General features: G+C 37.6%; 1 protein-coding gene across 23 annotated transcripts in view; it reads right to left on the bottom strand.

Annotated features, from left to right (window-relative positions):
- Positions 1–1,313: 1,313 nt before the first annotated feature.
- Positions 1,314–23,284, bottom strand: part of syne3.L (spectrin repeat containing, nuclear envelope family member 3 L homeolog) — a 53,294-nt gene continuing 31,323 nt past the window's right edge. For 2 of the 23 annotated variants that reach the window (XM_018230472.2, XM_018230467.2), the window contains 22 exons: positions 22,460–22,495; positions 21,628–21,663; positions 20,510–20,593; positions 20,324–20,395; positions 19,414–19,506; positions 18,196–18,270; positions 17,761–17,844; positions 16,701–16,775; positions 16,230–16,304; positions 15,635–15,718; positions 15,451–15,522; positions 14,857–14,940; positions 14,672–14,743; positions 13,670–13,744; positions 12,951–13,034; positions 12,770–12,841; positions 12,561–12,665; positions 11,395–11,542; positions 11,097–11,237; positions 9,789–9,944; positions 5,810–5,848; positions 1,314–5,130 (listed from right to left, as the gene is read on the bottom strand). In XM_018230472.2, the coding sequence (XP_018085961.1) occupies positions 4,933–5,130; positions 5,810–5,848; positions 9,789–9,944; positions 11,097–11,237; positions 11,395–11,542; positions 12,561–12,665; positions 12,770–12,841; positions 12,951–13,034; positions 13,670–13,744; positions 14,672–14,743; positions 14,857–14,940; positions 15,451–15,522; positions 15,635–15,718; positions 16,230–16,304; positions 16,701–16,775; positions 17,761–17,844; positions 18,196–18,270; positions 19,414–19,506; positions 20,324–20,395; positions 20,510–20,593; positions 21,628–21,663; positions 22,460–22,495 (1,960 nt within the window). In that variant the 3' untranslated portion in view covers positions 1,314–4,932. Of the gene's footprint in view, positions 5,131–5,809; positions 5,849–9,788; positions 9,945–11,096; positions 11,238–11,394; positions 11,543–12,560; positions 12,666–12,769; positions 12,842–12,950; positions 13,035–13,669; positions 13,745–14,671; positions 14,744–14,856; positions 14,941–15,450; positions 15,523–15,634; positions 15,719–16,229; positions 16,305–16,700; positions 16,776–17,760; positions 17,845–18,195; positions 18,271–19,413; positions 19,507–20,323; positions 20,396–20,509; positions 20,594–21,627; positions 21,664–22,459; positions 22,496–23,284 lie in introns of those variants that run through there. The other 21 variants (XM_041573026.1, XM_041573025.1, XM_018230468.2 and 18 more) reach the window with 21 other exon arrangements.

Genomic DNA, 23,284 nt, shown 5'->3' on the forward strand with positions numbered 1-23,284 from the left:
GCAGCTGTAAACAAGTCTAACTCATCATACACATGCTGGAGGGTATAGAGGTTGCAGCCATTGGAAATGTGTTCTCTGAATCCCGCTATACCACCTGCCAGTGTGACAGTTGGGTTTGCCAGATGCCAACAGAGCACTGCCAGCTGACTGTTAGGGGCAGATTTATCAAAGGTTAAGTTATGTTCAGGGATGGGCGAATTTTCGCCGCCGGCGAAATGTCGCAGACACCCATTAAAGTCTATGGGCGTCAAAAAAATTTTGTCGCGCGGCGAAACTGTTTTGACGCGCGTCTTTTTTTTTTGACACACGCTGCCATACGAGTCTATGGGCGTCATTTTTCCGGCGAAACGAGGCGAAAAAATTCGCCCATCCCTAGTTATGTTTTCCCAAAAAAGTTTACGTTTTTCAATGGTAGTTTTTCATCAAAAATACAAATTTTTGATTGAAAAAAAAAAAAACTTAAATTTTGCGGTTTTATTAAAATAAATTTGAACTAGAATTTTTCAAGATTTATTATACCCCAAAGCTGGAAATAGCTAGAATCCGGAATTACTCCAGCTAAAACCTGTCGAGGTCATGTAGAAGTAATGGCAGAGGTTCCTTGAACCATTTGAAGATGTTAATAGTGTTCACAATGTGTTTTTAATTGGTGGGTTTTGATCAGAGACTCGATTAATTTGAGCAAATCGAGTTTTCTCCTCACTGAAAACTCGATCAATCCGAGTTTTTCGGTAGTTCGCCCCAAAATCATTGTTTTAAGTTTTTTCCATTCAAGTTTTTTCTTAAATCAGAAGACATCGGAATTATGAGTTCAGTCGAGATGTAAAAAACCTCACAAACCTGTAAAACTCGACCTTTGATAAATAACCCCCTTAATGTTACATTTGTACATGGTATACCACTCCAGGAGGAACGGCCAGCTCAAAAACACATCTCTTTGATCAAATAATCCCAAACTCTGTCTTGGTTTTCCTGTGTTTTGTATCAGATTATTTTTAAAAAGAAAGTCTTATGTGCCATTTGCCCTAAATTTAAACCTGAAATATGCTGCCAACCTTGACCTTTTGCATCTGATGGATTCAGATTTTCTGGTCTTTGTGAAGAGTAGAGGATATCAACGACAAAACAACCAACTTCATATTAGCTGCACCCAAATTACATAAGGCTAAATTTAATATGAACCTTGAGGGCATATGTTGGACGCGCTTTCTGTAAGATTACGAAGTAGATGTGCATAAGTTTGTTATATCCATTCTGCATGGAAACATACATTTATAACGGCTTCCACAAGAGCAGCAAGAAGGCTAGTAACATCATGCATGGAAAATATTTTATTTACATGTTAACGTTTACCTGTTTGTCCAGCACATGATTTTTATATTTTTTTGTCAACAACAGTTCTATTTTACATGACAAAGGTTTTCTTCCTCTAGGTGTATAGAGAGACAGAAATCACTGATACTGAATCTGCTAGGGAAATGTGGGTTCTACAGCCATTAAACAACACTAGAATGCCCAAAAGCTGTACTGGAACTTGGAAGTCCTTATTTATATAAATTTTAGAGGTTCTCTACTAAACACACAGGGGCTACTTTATGCTGTATTAGCGCACTTACCCATAGCATTTCTGATCCTTATGTTTGTAACATGTAGTAGGCTGTTCAAAACATGTTTGCTATTAGCACCTATGTTAATAAATGAGCTGTTCAGTTTACTAATGTGGGGACAGTAATTAACGTATAGCCAAGATATTGCTTGTTGCTGGTATAGATCTGTTAAACAAATTGTTTTACCCATATAAATACATTTAATAAAAATGTAAATGTACATTTATATGCACATGAATTTAGCACTCAGACAAAAGCAGTAAATGCATACATATGTAGTTTCCCTCTACCTCGAGCCATATTTGCCTTTATACCAATAGCTAGGCTGCCATGTGACTTGCTCCACAAATAAAAGGTGCCTTTTCTGGTACAAGTTTAAATCTAAATGTGCAGAGAACACTACTTAAAAAAACAGTATATCTTTTTAACTAAACCGCCCTTTCTTTTAAAAAGGAATACATTTATTTATGTAAAAAGCAATTAATTAATTTAGAACACCGCTGGATAGTTTAGTCATCTGATTATCATATCATTCCAAGCTAATGAGGCATTGAGTTCTCTATATTAGCCATTTATGTCTAAATGCTGTAATCTTGGGTTTAGCAAGTTCCAGCCAATACGGCTCAGTACAGAGTGAAAGGCAGTGCAACACATTGATAAGGACAGATAGGACAGGGGGGTGTAAGTGCTGAAACCTGTTGCAACCTAGATAACGTTATTTCATTCCTGCTTCCTCACCATCCCCACCGATATCAATTGCCGTACTTTTTGTACACCACGTCAAAATGAAAGTATCGTAAGGGTGAATGCACAGCTCTAGGCTATGATTTAGTATGGACAATATGGGGATATCCCTCCCAAAACAGCCACGTGGTCAGAGGATAGCTTGACAGAATGTTCCACCATAATGTAGCACCAAGCCTAGCTTAGCTCTGGAAGATGCCAACATGTCTCTCTTTGTAGCAGTAAAGTAAGTGTATCTGATGCTACTAAATGTGTGGTACTCATGGTATTCTCTATAATTCATACAGAAGGATAGGCGAAAAGATTCTCATGATATGAGCACCTTCCTCTCTCTTTGGTTTATCACGTGAAACCTCATGGACGAGATTCAATTAGAGGAGATAAAACGTTTCTCCAACTTCAGTTCCAGTTTTCTTCTCATAGACTTCAATAGTTTTCAAGTGATAAACCTTGAGAGAAGTTTTTCTCAATTGAATTGCATCTCACATTGAATCTCGTCTATGAGATTTCACATGATAAACCTTTTTCTCAATGAATTGAATCTGACCCTTTGTCTCACATACTTAACTCTCTTCTAGGTAACAGAGTAGAACAATTTTCTCTCCACCAACTGACTTTGTATCCAAGTAAGCATCTGTTGTACAGTTGTCTAATGTTCCTGACATTGAATCCCTGTTCTGCACAGGAGACACCTCTTTTCCTTCTATGACCATAAAAAACGACTCATCAGAAGTTAAGATGGCAATTTTACTATAATTATTTTTACTTTCAAAGATACATTCTAATTTCTGTAAAAAACTGTACTTGTTCTACACCAGCTAGTAACCAAACCTAGGCTCTTCAGTCACCACAAAACCTTACTTTCCAGCAACCATTGCCAGTTGCTAAAGATGGTTGTTGGGAATTTGTATTTCAATAATAACTGAAAAGCCATGTGACTATTTTCATCAATATAAAACATTAACCTCCGTCTTTATCTCCCCTACATTTCCTTGACATCAAATTCTTAATTTCCTTTAACACTTCCATAATCTGTACAACAGTGTCCAGAACATAATAATCAGAGACCTCAGCCATGGTACCTGGGAAGACAACTAAAATTAAGACAGACCTTCCTGGGAAATGTAAAATTGGAGCAAATGATAGAAAAACAAAAAACCTGGTTGGTTATCTGGTGCAAATAGCGTGACATTGATGTCATCTCTAAGCCAGGTCGCTTTGGGGCAAACTTGCAGCTTTGAGGGAATAACTGCCGCTTCTAATTAAATTTCCAGGATGTGTCACCAAGGCCTTTTTTTCCAGTTGTTGCTCATGTTACATAAAATAATAAAGTCAAGCTATTCTCCATGCCTTGTAGCAGTTACTCAGCTTTCAAACATCGGCAAATGCACCCTGCTTTTATCTCGCGCAACACCAGCCATCCCAGGGAACAAAATCATACGCAGCTTTTTTTTTACTAACTGCTAAAGCTGGTAATAATTGAGTAACGCTGACATTAAGCAACACCTTTTTTGTTTGGGTTTGTTATTTCTATCAAGTTATAAAACTGTCTCACATATCCAAACTGTAATATTAAAGGCACACACACCTTACAGTACAAGCTTCTCTATGTACGTGCTCTTTCCAAGCTGAGCATTGGTGACAAGTTTATCTAGTACCTCTTCATACAAGGCAGGAGAGTGTCTTTTACCCCTCAATAAATGGCAGCAAATGAAATATCTTCCTTGGTTGATACTTTGCTACTTATAGTACAGGTAGAGTTCTGAAGACCTTGAATATTTTTAGCAAATATAACCTTTATAGCAGACATTTTTCAGAATAAGAAATGTTGCAATTACTGGGGATGATTGCATATGCATTAAAGAATCTATAATGACTATTAGTATGCAATACTGTGGCAAAAGAAGTAACTTGAATGTATTGATGATTGTGGGTGATTCATAGCTTTGGTTTATTTGGTATGCATTAATGCAATACATGTATTTGAAGACATGTAATACTGTGGCATTGCTTCCTTTCCAAAGTTCTTCAAGAACCTAATTTGTCACTTGGCATTGTCTACTAATTGTTGCACCAAGGCAATGGAACAATCCTAACTATATCTAGCCTGCAAATTCTTTTAATTACTACTATCACCTGTTACTAAGGTAAAAAAGCAGTTTTTCCTTTCCTAGACCCCCCCCCCCCAGAAAGCCACTGAATGAGGAATGTATTTTGACCTATAATAAACAGACCAACTATTGATTAATCCACACATGCAGTCACCTGTGGCTGTCGATAACTAAACTACATTACAAATATGGTTTAAAAAAGGCATATGTTGCCTGCCGTACATAAAATTATAAATATTGGAAAATTGTATAAATATGCCACTGTATTTTCTTATATACAAAACTGCTATATATACAGGGTTAATAAAATAAACCCCTCACAGATTATGTGGCCTGCAATATCTGTTAAAGCCGCGAAAGGTTTAATAATTATGTAAGCCTTTGCTAAGAGATTTATATACAAGACACAGCTGCCGTGTAATAGTGGAGGGAGAGAATGTTTACAGTACAATCTGATCCATGCTGTCTGATTAAGTAGGAGGGGGTCTTTCGTATTTTAGCATCAAGTTGAAGGAGCGGGCAAAGTTGTTGGAAAGGGCGCAGTTTTGGCTCTCCTGCATCAGAAGGATAAGCAATGCCAAGAGGAGGAGCAGTAGAAGGAGCAGCTGGAGTGGAAGTGCGGCACAGCACACCCGGTGCAGGAAGGAGCACAGACCCCCAGATGACTTCTGTAATATCAAAGGATAGAATTAGCATAACACAGCAGAGCCACTATGAAATTCAGCTACACATCTCTTATAGCAAACATTTAAATGATTTTTGTTGGATATTTTCTCAGTTGGAATGTGAACAAATGTGCAAATGTGAGCACTGAAGAATTGAAAGAATACTATTACTGCATTTAACTGCTCTTACTTTTAATATTTGAATATATTCTCCAAAACTATACTTGCAAACAGATTATTACATTTTATGTTAGTAATCCAGACTTAGATGTGGGTAAAGTATAAAAGCTTGTAACTAGAGGTTAAAAACAAATATATGTATTTGATCACAGTTAATCTTCATGTTGTATTAACACTACTTATTTCAAGGTGTAATTACCTATGATAAATGTTATTACTGATTACATGTAAGTAAACACCCTGTACTATAGGAACACGCAGGAACAGAAATCAGTTTTATACTGGTTTCAAGACCCAAATATAAGCTTTACAGAGGCAGAGAGGTTACAGGTAACACTGTTTAGTCTTTAAAGGGAAAGTATCTTAGGATCACTAACATATTTTCTCAATTTACTTTCAAAAGTAGAGTATTCAGTGTTGTGGGAAGGATGTTTTAGTCACAGTCAAATACCGTGCTGACAATGCGCTCATACATGTATTGTACTTTTAAATCTAATTGTACCTTAGTTATTCCTCTTAGCTCTTCAGATGTTTTTATGCTCTGTAAAAAAAATAAAATAGAAATCTTGGCATAAATTCAGTACAAGCTAACACTCAAGTAAATGTAAATTATACCCCGCTTCTTTTATTACACACTTTTAACATGCGTATTACTGTTAATGCACATGCAAAAGGCTTATGGGCTAATTTATGATTGCAAGTAACAGTGCAGAAAAAAAATGGACCCAGAAGTGCACCCATTAAATTGCTATTAAAAATTGTGTCTAGACATGCTCATTAATACTTGTATCAGAATGCCAATGCTCCTACCATGAGACAAGGTAAAAAACAGGGGCAGCAAAAAGCTGCATATGGTGAGTTTATGAGTTAAATTTCAGGCTTTTTAATAATGGAAATGTGGCTCTTTTAGTGTAGAGAGGGCAATAGCGATGTGGTCTTGACTCTTGACTCGCTCCTATGCCAAAGAGATAACTGTGGATCAAGTGAGGGGGTTTCATGCTTTATAAGCCCCAGAAACATCGCCGGAGGGTGCGTGGTTGCAAGAGAGTCCTGGAATTAACGATTTGCCAATAATTGCATGCAAGTTGCAGTGCACACTATTTTGCAGATGCCTAAAATTATTGGGGAATAACACTGCATTGTGAGTAACAAAACACAGCAAGTTGTGGGGCTAACTGACGAACATAGGTGCTGAATTGCACACTTGCAGTTGCCATAACAACCAATTAACAATTTGTTTTGATCAGTTTACTATAAGTTGGAAAATGAAAGCAAAGACCTGATTAGTTACTAGTGGCAACTGCACTTGTACAATTTAGTACCGATATTCATAAACTGGCTCTTACGTATGAATTTTGTTCCTTGCACCGTAAATGAGCCCTAACCAGTATTAATTATCAGTTCTTGACCAGAAAATACTGATTGGTTGCCATGTTACTGTAAGGCAGTTGGTTGGACAAGGTAGTGTCCCTGATGTTTTATTGCTGCAACATGGAGAATGGGATCTTAATCTTTATTAAGTGGACAGGTTCATTTTTGTATGTGGTCTCACGCATTAGTGATATTAATGATAAGTGGTTTGCTAGCTTATGACTGAAATGTGGTTTGTCACAACCTAGGAAATAGAGCTGCAAGAAAGTGCATCAATTTGAATTACAGAAGTCTAGGGGGCAGATTTACATAGGGTCAAATATCGAGGGTTAATTAACCCTCGCTATTCGACTGCCGAATGTAAATCCTGAATATTGAAATAGAAGGATTTAGCGATATTCCTACGATCGAACGATTGAAGGAATAATTGTTCGATCGAGCGATTAAATCCATCGATCGAAGGATTTTCCTTCGATCAGAAAATTGTTAGGAAGCCTATGGGGACCTTCCCCATAGGCTAACATTGGCCTCGGTAGGTTTTAGGTGGCGAACTAGGGGGTCGAAGTATTTTTTAAAGAGACAGTACTTCGACTATCGAATGGTCGAACAATTTTTAGTTTGAATTGTTCGATTCGAAGTCGTAGTCGAAGTAGCCTATTCGATGGTCGAAGTAGCCATATTCGACCATTCGAAATTCAAAGTATTTTTTCTTCTATTCCTTCACTCGAGCTAAGTAAATGGGCCCCTAGGACTTCTTGCCTTGCGGTATCTGTTTTGTTGCATAAGCTGACTGTTGGTGTCTTACGTCAATGAGTTCTCAGGCTTTTTAAAGCCTATAAAGAAAGAAAAGAGTCATCTCTCCCTTCCTTTAAAGATTTGCTGCTACAGCAATGAAGTGAAGAAGTTCTCCAACAAAAAGGAATATTTTCTTTTCTGAAAAGGTTTGGTTGCCATAACACAAGCTTCTGCAATGCTACTCTTATTCCAGAAATTCACCAGCGACGGCTTCGCTCACATCACCACACTTCGCCATGCAAAATTTGCCAGGACAACACTAATTCACTAAAATCTAAAGTTGTGTCCAGGGCTCTGAACGATGGCGAAGTTTCACTAGCGTTAATTCGGCAAGCAAAGCGAAGTTGCGCTAGCGTTGGCTTATTTGCATATGGCGGGAAGTTAAATTTGAATGGACGTATATGTTGCAGCAAATACATTACACAAACCTTAATAAAATAAACAAGAGTTGTTATATTGCCCTACACATGAGTCCAGTGTATAGTTTATGTGCCATATGTTAGGAAATGTAGGGGAGAAGCTGGGTACCCTAAAAAAATCTTACAATCTTTTGCAGCTTATCACCCTGAAAAACTGAAAAGTTGCCAGCATTTTTGAGGAACTCCTATCTACTCAATTGCACTTCGCCTGGTCTGAGGTGGTGAAGGCAAGTCTGGCGCAAGAGGTTACTTTCATTAAAATTGCATCTTAGTAAATTTCAGTAGTTACATTCATTCATCAGAGTGAAAATTCGCCTGGCGTTAGAGTGCGAAGTCGCGCTAGAGTCAATCTCCTTCGATAGCGAATTTACGCCAGCGCCCATTAGTAAATCGGCAAAATTACCTCACGCTGGCACTTTGCCCTTTAGTAAATTTGCCCCTTAGAGTGCTGTAATGCATACCATATTAGTGCAATGAAAAGCAAACTAGAAGAACAAACTTTCTGCCTTCTACCAACAGATTGGAGTAAAACTGAGTTATCTGGACATTCAGTAATGCCATTTAATACCAGAATGTTCAAGGTTCCTCCAAAGTGCTTATAAGGAGGCTGATTTATTAAAATTCACTGTGACACATTTTCAGTCATTATTTATAGAAACGTGAAAAAAAAACCTTAATCACACAATCTAAAACTTGTCTAGATGAGGCTGAACCCAATAGGGTGCATTTTTTTGGAAGTTTGACAAGTGAATAATTAATTTTTTTTTTTAGATATTTACAGAAAAAGTTGTGATCATGATTTTCTAATACCGTAAATGCTTGAAAACGTATAAATCAAGTTTTTTGCAACGTTTCACTATGTATTTTTTCAGTGATTTTCAATAAGTTGCAAAACTGCATGATTTCTAACAGTCTTCCTTAGTGTAGAAAAAAGGCCTCATATAATATTTATAAGCAAGAGAAAATCCAGAAACAACAGCCTGCAGTACAGTAAATATTATGTACAAAACAAATACCCAACTGGGCGGTAATATGGCACACACATATTAAACCTACAGTGTCATGAATCATCACTGTAATCCAATGAAATAATAACCCGTTACCAAATAACCCAAACACAGGCAAAACAGGAAAAACCACTTGGGATCTGTATCAGAGATAGTGTAGGAAGATAGAAAGCAAATTCTCTGTAAAGCCTACTGCTGTGCTAGTGGGAGGAACATGAGTGAATTGGTATGTATGAGAAACCACACAGTTTATTTGTGTATACTGACACCTATAGAGCTTTTTGTATTGTTTGGACTAGTGAGGCACAGCAGTTTTATTTTTTGCTTTCTACAGTACTACTTACTGTATGTTACTGCCAAGTATGATGGAAAGAACTTAAAGAAACTAAGTTAAAGGGGAAAAAAATGTGTTGCTTTTTTCGTTGAATTTCCATTTTTACTGTGTGAATATTGTATCTGAAAGGATGCAGACAAGAAATTTTCTTTGTAAGGCCCAGAATCATTCATAAGTCTCTCCCAAACAGTTTGAAAATGCTCCAACATAAACTTTGGTCCAGATTCAATTTAGTTAGAAAGGGGTTTATCACGTGAAAACTCGTGGACGAGATTCAATCTGAATCAGGCCCATTGTTTGAAAAGTTTTTGTTGTGGCAAACAAACACGTACAATTGTTCTGTAGAATGTAATGAAGTCAGCACACTAGGTAGTGTGGATTAAAAATGGAAATGCTCAGTCTTCCAGAAGGACTGTAATTTTGTTTCAGTGTCCCTTTAAAATGTGTGTGCCATATCACTAGTCAGTTGATTGTTTGATAGCCATGTTGTCTCTCTACTTTCTCCCTCAAATAATCCATTAACATTACATTAGAGTTAAATGATTAGCCTCTTACCGATGAGCTTCCAGCATCTCTTAGTTTGGATTTATAAAGCATCCATTGGTAACGTAGGTCTTCCAGTCTTAAATTATCAGTAACAGCCATGGCTGGCATTGAAACAAGCAAGGATTCAAACAAGCGCTGGCCCTGGGGTATCCGCAGCTGTAATCTCTGAGAAGAAAAAACATATTTAAGGAATGAGAAAAGCATCTTTAAATCAGTGCAGATGAGCCCTCTCATGACTTTTTGTAATCAATATACTTAGATACATGCAGATTAAAAGAGCAAGGGTATGCTGAAGCCCAGGGTGAATCCCATTGTAAAGGAGAATTCAACCCTTTAACAAAAAAACCCGTACCCCCCACCCACGTAGACCCTCCTTCCTCCTCCCCCCAGCTTAACTGCCCCCCTGGGGAAATGCCCCATACTTTATACTTACCCCTCGGTGCAGATTCTGGCATCATTGTTCCACGCAGCCATCTTCTGGGTTTTCATCTTCTTCCGGTGCTTTGCCAATTTTCGTGAGTTTCGGCGCATGTGCAGTTGTTGCAAACCAGCAAATTGCTCCAACTGCGAATGCTCCGACATGCCGATCTCCCACTCAGTTTGCTGAAGACCCAGAAGATGGCTCTGTGGACCTCCAATGTCAGAATCTGCGCCGAGGGGTACGTATAAAGTATGGGGCATTTCCTGCGGGGGCAGTTAGGATGGGGGGAGGAGGGAGGGGGGTACGGGTTGTTTTGTTAAAGGGTTGAATACTCCTTTAAAGGCCAATAAAAGGCCAAACTCTGCTCAGCTCTAAATTCAACTTGCAAATTGAAGCAATTACTTGTTCATTAGATAGTTATAATATAGTTCTTTCTAAAACTTAGTGTCTGGTAACCAATCAGTGGAAACCAAGAGAAGTGCAAAGCAGGAAGTAGTATTCTGGCTATTACGTTATACATACAGTCACTCCAGCCATTACATTTTTGACTAACTAATAGGGATGGGCACATTTTTTCGCCTTGTTTCGCCGCAGAAATGACGCCCATAGACTTGTATGGCGTTGTGAGTCCAAAAAGATGCGTGTCAAAAAGTAATTTTTGACACCCATAGACTTTAATGGACGTCGCCGATGGCAAATTTTTGCCGAAATGAAACGGGTCGAATTCGCACATCCCTACTAACTATATTAGAATAAAATGTTTTATTTTGCACAGCCTATCTATTTACCCACTTTTTATTTTTATACTGAAGTGTTCCTTTAAACAAACTGAGGCCCCTGGCAACTGCTTAACCACAGAAGTGGTTCTGACTGTATAGAACAGGATTTTCACTTACCTGGAGCTTGCTGAGCCTGGATTTCATTTCCTCCCTGCCTAATGCTTTTGTGCTACAGATTTTGTTCAGTGTGGAATTCTCTTCCTGCAGCCAAAGCTCAAATTCCTTCAAGAGATTCATGTGGCCACCACTTGTCTCTGTCTGCAAAAAGTAAATAAAAACAATAATTATGTTTTCCACAAGTTAATTTTGGAGAAAATAAACTTTTTTTTTATCAGTTGTCAGTGTCTAGCTTACATTTTACTGACACATCAAGAGTGAGGCACATTGCATTTTGCAAATGAGTTTTGGTATTTACCTGTCTCTCTTCTTTACTTTGCACAGAAGATGAATCCACAAAATCCACAGATTCTGCCAGACTGATACCTTTCTTGCTTCTTTTTAAAGAGACAATATTATATGGAGAAGTTAGATTCACTGTGGTCTTCGGGCTGCCTGCCTGGAATCTTGAAAATGCAAAAAACCAGTGATAATACACTTGCCAACAAGGGGGCAGATTTACTAAAGGGCAAAGTGTCTGTCACTAGCAAATATTTACAGAAATCCCATCCACAGGGACATCGCCGTTTTACTAACAGGCATAGAGGACAATTCGCTAGCGAAAGAGACCATCGCTAATGTAGTTTTGCGCCCTATCACCAGGCAAATTTTCGCTCAGGTGAACGATCGATAACCTGCATATTCACAAGTGCGAATTTTATAGAACGTTAACACTTTCACCAGAGTTTCTCTCGCCACATTAGACCTGGCAAACTTCATAAGATGAAGCTACATCCTCCTCAATCTTATGTCATTATGTCTTATGTGACATTATATCCTATATGCCATAAAAGTTCTAAAGAACACTGTTTTTTTTTCATATTTTAAAGCGGAATTGCCTTTAAAAATTGTAACTATTAAAAATGTTTGTGTTAACATTTTTTTTCAACCATTTAAAGGGCATGCCACATTTGTTTTAGGGTGGGTTCAAGTCTAGGGCATTAGAGGATCTATTTTGTCTTTATTATGCTTCCTTGGACATCTGTAATTATAAGTGGCCACTTCAAGCATTTGCACCAACATCTCTAACAAAGTCCATACGACTTATATGTACCCCTATTTAAATTGACCTAAGCCTACGTGTACTAACAAAGTTTGGCTAGGCAGAAATAAACGCTAGTGGAACATCAAAGTGGTGCGAAGTGTTGCGGAGCCTGCACAAGTGAAAATTTGCCCTTTAGTGCATTTGCCCCATGGTGTATCATGAGAATATAACCCTGGTGATGGAGTTGTACAAACTGTAACGATATGGACAAGGATGGTAATTACATTGGTTATGCTGAGGTGAATGCAAAGCTAACAGCTTAGACAAAAGCTACACAGTACCAACTATAATGGCAGTGTAGGGTTTTGTTAGATTGGTGAACATAGATCCATAGAACAATTCTCTGCCTTTTTGTACTATATCACTGTATATTTACATACTCTAGTCTTGTGTTCTGGAAAGTGTTTTCTTGCTTTCTTATGCTGGAATAGGAGAAGATAGAAAATAAACTGGTGTCCTTCCTTCTGATGGTAAGAGCTGCCTCCCTGAACAATATACAAGAAAAAATGAATACCCTCAGTGCACAATTTGTCTTAATGTATTAAGTTAACTCAGGAAGCCTGTTAGTAACTGAAGGAGATGCACACACCCAGTATTTATCTTCAAGGTGCTTGAACTCTTTCCAGACTCTCCTGATGTGCTGACTGGATCTTCCATATTGCTGTGATTCACAATAAATAAATAGATACAACAACAGGTCAGTAAATGCAATGTAATGAGCCAATGCACAATGCAGTCAAGGAAAAGAGAAAACAACTGGATTCTCTAACCTGGACAACTGGTTTATCCTTGGTGCTATCCGGTTATCATCTGATCTGACTGTTATGTTCGTTGGGCTGGTATAGTAGGCAGTTCTGCCAAAAGACAGAGACAAATAGTAGATGGGATACAATGCACCATATACATTTATTACTTAAAGCAGCATTTGAAAACTTTGTTTTATTGAAACTAAAGTGTTTTTGCTATGTGTACTGTAAATGAATACCCCCCTCACTTAAATGGTATATTATTTGCTACTGTTGTTGCAATTTAAGGTAAACAGTTTATGATAACATTGTCAAAAATAAAATTAATAGTCTGTGGGATGTCTGTCAAGCTAAAGCACATAAACACCACTATATCTTTATTTTGTCTCACTGTTTGCCAATAGAAAAACTAATGCTGAATACATATTTACTGTCTACATTCTGACTACAATGGGCTGTATTAAGAAAGGATATGTTAGAATAGGAAATAAAATTATTTTTACTATCCTTTCATTTTTATGATCTAGATGTATGAGATTCAAAATACCATAGAGATTTCCTATAGCCCACAGAGATAAGGCTGTGAAAATGAAATTGTTGTGGCTAGTAATTACAGAAACATCTTTTAGGCTGTGTCCTGCTACCAGTTCAGGTCTCTAAGGTATAAAACTTAAAATGCATGTACATTGGGGCCTTATGTAGCAGAGAGCAAAACAGTAGCTTGCTGTGTGGGATTCACTAACCTGGATGCCTGTTTTTTCCCCAGAAGTGTTTGATCATTGTCTGAGTTACTGGGGAGACTGCTGTCATAGGCACTGCTGAAAATAAAAGCGATATGATGTCAGCATATCATACAGAGAGATGGTATACAGTGAAATCCCCCACAGGGCTAGATCACTCCTAATTCTGAATCCTTGATTTAGTGGCAAAGATAATTTAACATAATAAACTATAATTTGGCTAAAGAATTTGAACTCAAGGAATATTGCTTTCCTATGGTATTTTGCTGTAGCACCGTAGGGTTTAAAACAGACTTTTGCCTGAAACTGCAGTGGTATATCAAGGTCACTTGAAAGGAATGTGCCTTCTTTTTGCTATGTCTCTTACCACATGGTACTAAGGGGCCCATTTACTTAGTTTGAGTGAAATAATAGAAGAAAAAATACTTAGAAATTCGAATGGTTGAATGTGGCTACTTCAACCATAGAATAGGCTACTTCGACCTTCAACTACGACTTTGAATCGAACGTTTCGAACTAAAAATCATTCGACTATTCGACCATTCGATAGTCGAAGTACTGTCTCTTTAAAAAATACTTCGACCCCCTACTTCGGCAAATAAAACCTACCGAGGCCAATGTTAGCCTATGGGGAAGGTCCCCATAGGCTTCCTAACAATTTTCTGATCGAAGGAAAATCCTTCGATCGATGGATTCAAATCCTTCGAATCGTTCGATTCAAAGGATTAACCCTCGATATTCGACCCTATTTAAATTTGCCCCTAAATCTATGTATAGTTATTTATATGTGTATTTATTGTTTGCCTCCCTGTTTGTACTTTTCTTTATTGTAAAAATATATAGCACTGTGTATATGTACTATCTATACAAAGTTATTCATACATACACACAAAATTCAATCGTAAGGTACGCATAGATGTTATCTAACAGATCGCAAATGAAAAATAAAAGATTGCATTATTCCAGTTTAATAAGCCTGTTAGTAACTGAAGGAGATGCACACACCCAGTATTTATCTTCAAGGTGCTTGAACTCTTTCCAGACTCCTCTGATGTGCTGACTGGATCGTCCATATTGCTGTGATTCACAATAAATAAACAGATACAACAACAGGTCAATAAATGCAATGTAATGAGCCAATGCAAAATGCAGTCATGGAAAAGAGAAAACTAAACACTGGATTCTCTAACCTGGACAACTGGTTTATCCTTGGTGCTATCCGGTTATCATCTGATCTGACTGTTATGTTCCTTGGGCTGGTAAAGTAGGCAGTTCTGCCAAAAGACAGAGACAAATAGTAGAAGTGGAGTTTGAAAACTTTTTCATTGAAACTAAAGTGCTTTTGCTATGTGTACTGCAAATGAATACCCCACTCACTTAAATGGTATATTATTTGCTACTGTTGTTGCAATTTAAGATAAGCAGTTTGTGAAATCATTGTCACAAAAAAAAATTATTAGTCTGTGGGATGTCTGTCAAGCTAAAGCACATAAACACCACTGTATCTTTATTTTTTTCCCTGTTTGCCAATAGAAAAACTAATGCTCAATACATATTTACTGTCCTTTCATGTCCCCTACTTAATTGATATGAAATTGCATTTGATGAAGCATCTTCTGTCTATCTGGTTAGCTGCTCACAAGATACTAATAACCCTCCCATGGACTTCCTTTGTGTTATAATCCCATTGCAAATTATCATAAAGCAGATCAGAAAATGGAAAATAAAAGATTGCATTATTCCAGTTTAAAAATTCTGTTAGTAACTGCAGGAGCTGCACACACCCAGTATTTATCTTTAAGGTGCTTGAACTCTTTCCAGACTCCTCTGATGTGCTGACTGGATCTTCCATATTGCTGTGATTCACAATAAATAAACAGATACAACAACAGGTCAATAAATGCAATGTAATGAGACAATGCACAATGCAGTCAAGGAAAAGAGAAAACTAGACACTGGATTCTCTACCTGGACAACTGGTTTATCCTTGGTGCTATCCGGTTATCATCTGATCTGACTGTTATGTTCCTTGGGCTGGTAAAGTAGGCAGTTCTGCCAAAAGACAGAGACAAATAGTAGAAGTGGCGTTTGAAAACTTTTTTTTATTGAAACTAAAGTCCTTTTGCTATGTGTACTGTAAATTAATACCCCCCTCACTTAAATGGTATATTATTTGCTACTGTTGTTGCAATTTAAGGTAAACAGTTTGTGATCACATTGTCGCAAATAAAACTATTAGTCTGTGGGATGTCTGTCAAGCTAAAGCACATAAACGCCACTGTATCTTTATTTTTTTCACTGTTTGCCAATAGAAAAACTAATGTTAAAAACATATTTACTTTCATTTCCCCTACTTTAATTTATATGAAATTGCATTTGTTGAAGCAGCTTCTGTCTATCTGGTTAGCTGCTCACAAGCTACTAATAACCCTCCCATGGACTTCCTTTGTGTTATAATCCCATTGCAAATTATCATAAAATTTAGAGAAACTTCTAAAACAGAATCTACTGTCCCCAAAAAAATCCCAGCAGGCCAATTGTTTGTTGCATAGGATATACTAACCCAGAATAAGTGCCTGAACTCTCCATAGCATCCGCTGAAGGTATAAGTGGATCAGTAACCTGAAGAACACTGGAACTGAAATAAATTAAATGAATAGATTAACACTATAGTTGGCGATATAATATAATATTCTGACTACAATGGGCTGTATTAAGAAAGGATATATTAGGAATAGGAAAGAAAATTATTTTTACTATCCTTTAATTTTTATGACGTAGATGACTCCACAGAGTTTAGGCTGTAAAAATGAAATTGTTGTGGCTAGTAATTACAGAAACATCTTTCAGGCTGCTACCAGGTCAGGTATATAAGGTATAAAGCCTAAAATGCATGTACATTGGCGACTTATAAATCTGTCTTTGGTGCCATAAATACATAAATATGGTAGCCAAGACATTGCCCATATATATGCCCCAAGGGCCTTTTATAGCAGAGAGCAAAACAGTTGCTTGCTGTGTGGGATTCACTAACCTGGATGCCTGTTTTTTCCCCAGAAGTGTTTGATCATTGTCTGAGTTACTGGGGAGACTGCTGTCATAGGCACTGCTGAAAATAAAAGCGATATGATGTCAGCATATCATACAGAGAGAGACGGTATACAGTGAAATCCCCCACAGGGTTAGATCACTCCTAATTCTGAATCCTTGATTAAGTGGCAAAAATAATTTAACATAAGATAAAATTTGGCTAAAGAATTGGAACTCAAGGAATATTGCATCTCTATGGTATTTTACTATTGCACAGTAGGGGGCACATTTATTTAGCTTGAGTGAAGGAATAGAATAAAAAATACTTCGAATTTCTAAGTATTTTTTTGGCTACTTCGACCATCGAATTGGCTACTTCGACCTTCGACTACGAATCGAACGATTTGAACTAAAAATCGTTCGACTATTCGACAATTCGATAGTCGAAGTACTGTCTCTTTAAAAAAACTTCAACCACCTACTTCGCCACCTAAAACCTACCGAGCATCAATGTTAGCCAATGGTGAAGGTCCCTATAGGCTTTCTAGCCAATTTTTGATCGAAGGAAAATCGTTTGATCGACAAAGTGTGGTGAAGCGGATCGAAGGAATAATCGTTCGATCGAATTGAACGAATATCGCTAAATCGCGAAGTCGAAGGATTTAACTTCGAGGGTTAATTAACCCTCGATATTCGACCATTAGTAAATGTGCCCCAATCTGTTTAGTTAATTTCAATATTTGTATTATTTGTATTTTGTCTCCTAGTTCTGGAATGCAACCCTTAAAAATTTAAAATTTGAAACTGGTTGCTAGTGTTACTAACCCTACAAACCAACCCACTTCAAAATGTAAAAAGTAAGGAACTACTTTACTTTACAGTGAATGAATTCCCTTTCTTCTTGGAGCAAGATAGGGCAAAGAGTGCTCACTAGACAGGGATATAAAGTCTGCCATGGATATAAAGTCTGCCATGATAGTCATTCCACTGCAAAGCCCAGGAAATGGGTGGGAAGATAGGGGTTCCCTGATATATCCCAAGTTATTGATGTTTGGCTAACTAACCTGGATGCTTGTGTTCTCCTCCTTGGTATCTGACTATTGTCTGATCTGACTGTTACATTGGGAGGACTGGTGTCATTCAAAAGCCTAACAAATAAGACAGAAAACAGGTTATAATTATATACATATAGTAATGTAGAAAAGAGTAGTAAAGAGAAATCCTTGTTCAATTCGCCAGAAATCTCATCCGCAGGGACATTGCCAATTTACTAGCAGGAGTAGAGGACAATTCGCTAGCGAAAGAGACTATTGCTAGCGCAGGTTTGCGCCCTATCGCTAGGCAACTTTTCTCTCTGGCGACTGGCAATGAATTTGCACCTGGCGAAGTGGCACAAAGTGTGGTGAAGCGGTTGCTAGCAAAAATTCGCCCTTTAGTGAATTTGCCCCTATGTTCTTACTACTGCCTGAGCATTAGTTTAATTCAACAGATCCACTCACCCAGTCTTTATATTTGGGTCCCTCCCAGACTCTCCTGGTGTAAAGGATGAGCCATTTCCAAGCTGAACACTGGGACTAAAAACATATTCATTAATTAGTAATAAATAAAAAAATAATACACTGCATATTAATTCACTGAAGTTCACTAGTACAATGAGTTAGATTGAAAACAGATTTGAAAAAAGTGGCATGCAGACCATCAGCAATTATAAATCTGCAATCATTAGTATGTAACTGTAAGCTACTCAAGTATAGGGAGATAGCAGCGTCCCTCTGATTGGCCAGCAGACAGGTTGGGAGGCGTCAGAGAGTTCCAGTCTGGTTACATGAAGCTCCGGGGAGAGAGGTAGAGGGAGGGGAGTGTGTGTGTGTCTCTGTGTGTTTGTGTGTCTCCGTGTGTATCTCTATCTGTTTATGAGTATCTCTATGTGTTTGAGTGTGTCTCTGTGTGTTTGTGGGGGGGGGGGGCTGCTTTGATTTTATTTGCCCGGGCTGCTTTTTACCCCCAGTCCGGTTCTGCCTACAGGGGCCACATACATACTTTCAGCAAAACACATGAACTCTCTTTACACAGGCTGTTTTTGGTCTTATAAATGTATCTGGAAAAGAAACTCACCAACTACAGCACAGAAGAATTTCAAAGACCAGAAGGCAGTTAACAGTGCCTTCTAACTTTTGTGATGGTGTTACCATCCTATATGACCCTAATTGGCCTTCTGATTGGGCACCCATTGGGCACCCTATGGTGGTCAGCCCCATAGTTTAGGAACCACTACTGTAATATATCATTTATGAAATTGCATGTTTAAAACAATAAAGCAGCACATTAAAGCACGTATATACAGAAATGCTGATATAAGTACATGACTCAGCAAGTGACACATAGGATAGTTACAAAGGAAAATACAATTAAGCTTTACATATTTCTTAAAGGAAAACTATACCCCCCAAACTATGTAGATCTCTATAAAAAGATATTTAATGAAACAGATCATATGTAAAACCCTGCTTCATGTAAACAAGCCATTTTCACAATAATATACTTTTCTAATAGTATGTGCCATTGGGTAATCATAAATAGAAAATGGCCATTTTAAAAAATATGGCCCCCCCTGGGACCGCACGATTCACTGTGCACACAAACATACCAAACAATCTGTAGCTTAAGTATTCATTTTGGGGGTATAGTTTTCCTTTAAAGCAATGGTGCCTACTAACCTGGATGTTTGGTTTACCCTCGTTGGTATTCGGCTCTTGTCTGACCTCACAGTTATCCCGGATTGACTAGAGTCACTGGTAATGCTGGTAATGCTGATAAATAACAGATAGAATATGGGCAGTGCTTAGGGTCTTTTTACTGCTGCTAATAATAGCTATGATTTTGTGACAGTAATGTAGTCTCAAGTGTGATGACTACAACCTTTCAGTAGTAAAGTAAATCTGTACTACTTTATATAAAATATACACATTATTTTCAGACACACTTAAAAGACTTTTTTAAGGACAACAAAATCTGCAAGGAAAGGGTAATGCATGGGGGGGGAGTTGCAAATTGTTATTATTGTTATCGTAATTTCCATTGCTCCTTGCAGTTATGTAGAGTTGTGCAGTATGGTAAAATTGGAAGTATTTCAGTGTTTTGAATATCTACATGCTTTCTTCCTGTGGCTAAAAAATCTTGCTCTGTGAGCCTACAATGGAACATCCTTCACACCACTGCCTGGTTTCTAGGGAAAATTGTAAACCAACCAGGTAACTGCTGAAATTCCAAACCTGAGAGTTGCTGAAAAAAAATCTTAATAGCTCAAAAAAAAAAAAAACACAAACATAATAAACCCCTCCGAATAAACTGTCTCCGAATATTTCTGTCTACCTCATGCACAGAGTTGGGGCACGGAGTGAAGATGCTTCTCTCAGCCTGCAAAGAGAAAGTAGGCGGGAGCAGAAGCCAATGCTTAGTGTGACCGGCCCTAAATAACCAAGTGATCAAGGAAAACAATCCATAATTACAGGAAAAAGTTGAGCATAGTTTGTCTTGTTTTTTTTTTTTCTTCTCAATCTCGAAATGTGCTATTTTGGCTAAACTTGGCCCATCAAGCCTGCTTATTACTGTATAAGTAATACTAACCTAGTATTTATTTCCACTGAACTCTTCTCAGATTCTGTTGTTGTGGATGATGGATCATTTTCCTGAAGGACACTGGAATTTAAAATGAACACAGCAGATATTTATTGAAGTAAGCTGATAGGTGAAATATACAGAGTATTATACAACGTGTACAAGCAGCATACATCAAGGCAGGTGCTTATTTACCTGGTTGTTTTGTTTGTTCTTTGTGGTATTCGGCTTTTCTCAGATGTTAATGTTACACTCTGGGGACTGGTGTCATAGACAATTCTGATAAGATAGAGAGACACGCTGCTGTTAGGGTAAGGCCAGACGAGGAGATTCGGGGAGGTTTTGTCGCCTGGCGACTAATCGCCACGTCTTTTGCGCGACTATCTCCCCGAACTGCCTCAGCGTTTTTTCCCCATAGGCTACAGCGCAAAGTCGCCTGCACTAATGCACACGCGGCAATGCGTTTTTAATAGTCGCCCAATCACCGCGTGTGCATTAGTGCAGGCAACTTTGCGCTGTAGCCTATGGGGAAAAAACGCTGAGGCAGCTCGGGGAGATAGTCGAGCAAAAGACGTGGCGATTAGTCGCCAGGAGACAAAACCTTCCCGAATCTCCTCGTCTGGCCTTACCCTTATAGGAAAACATATATTGCTGGTGTGCACAGAAATCCCAGTTAGGACTTACTCAGTAGTTAGGATAAACCATTACAAATATTACAAAAGAACAATATAAATGCAGGGGTTCTTCTCTAAACTGCTCCTTTCTGAAATTCTGATTCATATGAAACTATTTTGACAGATGATGGCATGATATGGGGAGGCACATTTATTAAAGGTCAAATTACGAATTCATGTGTGTTTTTTAAAACTAATACTTTTGAATATACTCAAAATTCGACTGGGGGTTATTTATAAAGAAAATTTGAATATCTAAAACTCGCCTGAATTTTATCGACTTGAAAACTCGAATTGAATTCGACTCTGAAAAAAACCCGAATGTCAGGAAGGACCCTAAATAAATCTGCCCCTAAATGTGGAAATGGCAATGTAGTACACTTCCAATTTTCCTTAATAAATTGTTAAGTATTTTAGGAAAGCCGAGATTTGGATAATACATATATATTAGTGTGACTCATATTCATGCACGCTATTAATTTAGGACTTCTGAGGTAGCACCAGGTTATGAAGGAAATCATTTGCCCTAAATGCCAAACAATAGTATAGTTTTTGGTAGAAATATATTCAGCGTGTGTGGATTTTACTGGTCTATACTGAATGTAGCCCTGTATGTATTTCCAAGGCTTTAGTTCTTACCTGCCCACAATTCCACTTGGTCCAAACTCTTCAGAACTGTTGAAAATAAACAGATATAGAAGCATAATATCTGCAAAAATATTTTTATGCTCAACAAATATTACTTAAATGAGGTGGTTCATTGGACTGGTGGACGAATTGGCACCTCTAAATAAAACGCGGTATTTACTAAAGACCCTTTTATTTTACGCCAAAAAGCAAATTGCCATGACATGGATGAGCCCACAACCCCCTACAATAAAGCAATGGGTAAAGCTGATCAATACCAGGCTCCCGATGATAAAACTAACATACATAGCCAGACAGTGCCCAGAAAAATTTGGGAAAATCTGGGAACCCTGGTTGGAGCTCTGTCCCGAAGTAGACCCAGAGTCTCAATAAATGCGTGTATATGAGAGAACATATATGTAGTATAACTATTTCTTTTTCAGCGAATTGAGTCTTATATAAGCGCGCTCCACTCCTGTAAGACTTGGAAGTAACATGTAATACTCACTTTAACCTAACATGTGGCAGACTTTATGCTCCGATTGTGTACCTTGATGCCTTAAACTGATATGTTGTGGTCCTGCGTGACCAACTGCACTTTTTATCACCAATGCCTACATTGTCTGTTGTTAAGTGTGTTGTTTGTTTGAAAACGAAAAATAAAAACCTTTAAAAAAAAAAATGAGGTGGTTCACCTTTAAATCATTTACCCTAAATGCCAACCAATAGTACCGTTTTTGGTAGAAATATATTCACCTTTATTCTAGGTGGTAAAGCGTGTGCTGATTTTATTGGTCTATACTGAATGTAGCCCTGTATGTATTTCGAAGGCTTTAGTTCTTACCTGCCCACAATTCCACTTGGTCCAAATTCTTCAGAACTGTTGAAAAATAAACAGATATAGAAGCATAATGTAATGCAAAAATAATTGTAATGCAAAAATAATTTTATGCTCAACAAATATTACTTAAATGGTGCGGTTCACCTTTAAGTTAACTTATTATGTTATAGAATGGCCAATTCTAAACAACTTTTCAACTGTCCCTTTTTTATATAGTTTTTGTAATTTTTTGCCGTCTTTTTCTGACTCTTTACAGCTTTCATATGGGGGTCACTGACCCTATCTAAATTGTTAAGGCTACACATTTATTGTTATTGCTACTTTTTATTACTCAGCTAGTCAGGCCCTCTGCTCTATTCATATTGGAGTCTCCTATTCATATCAATGCATGGCTTCTAAGGTAGTTTGTGCCCTAGAAACCAAATTGCTAAAACTGCAAACTGGAGAGCTGCTGAACAAAAAGCTAAATAACTACTTATTAAAACCAATAGCAAGTTGCCGCAAATATCAATCTCTACATCACATTAAAAGTTAATTTAAATGAGAACAACCCCTTTAAAATATAATCATAATATGCTATTAGTATTGTATACTTCATTACTCCATTGACTGTGATAACTTCTATACTTGTCTATGCTTGTTTGAATACTAATACAAATAGAATGTATATTTGACATATTCTTTTGATATCATTAGAGTTATGAAATAATCTGTGATCTAACATTATAGAAACTATCCTTGTAGTAAGGTGCTTAATACTGCAACAGTGCCTAGGGATATTTCTATAAAAGTCTGTATGCAAAAAAAGTGTAAAATTAAGTTTAAAAT

Source organism: Xenopus laevis, chromosome 8L, assembly GCF_017654675.1.
Source record: "Xenopus laevis strain J_2021 chromosome 8L, Xenopus_laevis_v10.1, whole genome shotgun sequence".
Lineage (NCBI taxonomy): Eukaryota > Metazoa > Chordata > Amphibia > Anura > Pipidae > Xenopus > Xenopus laevis.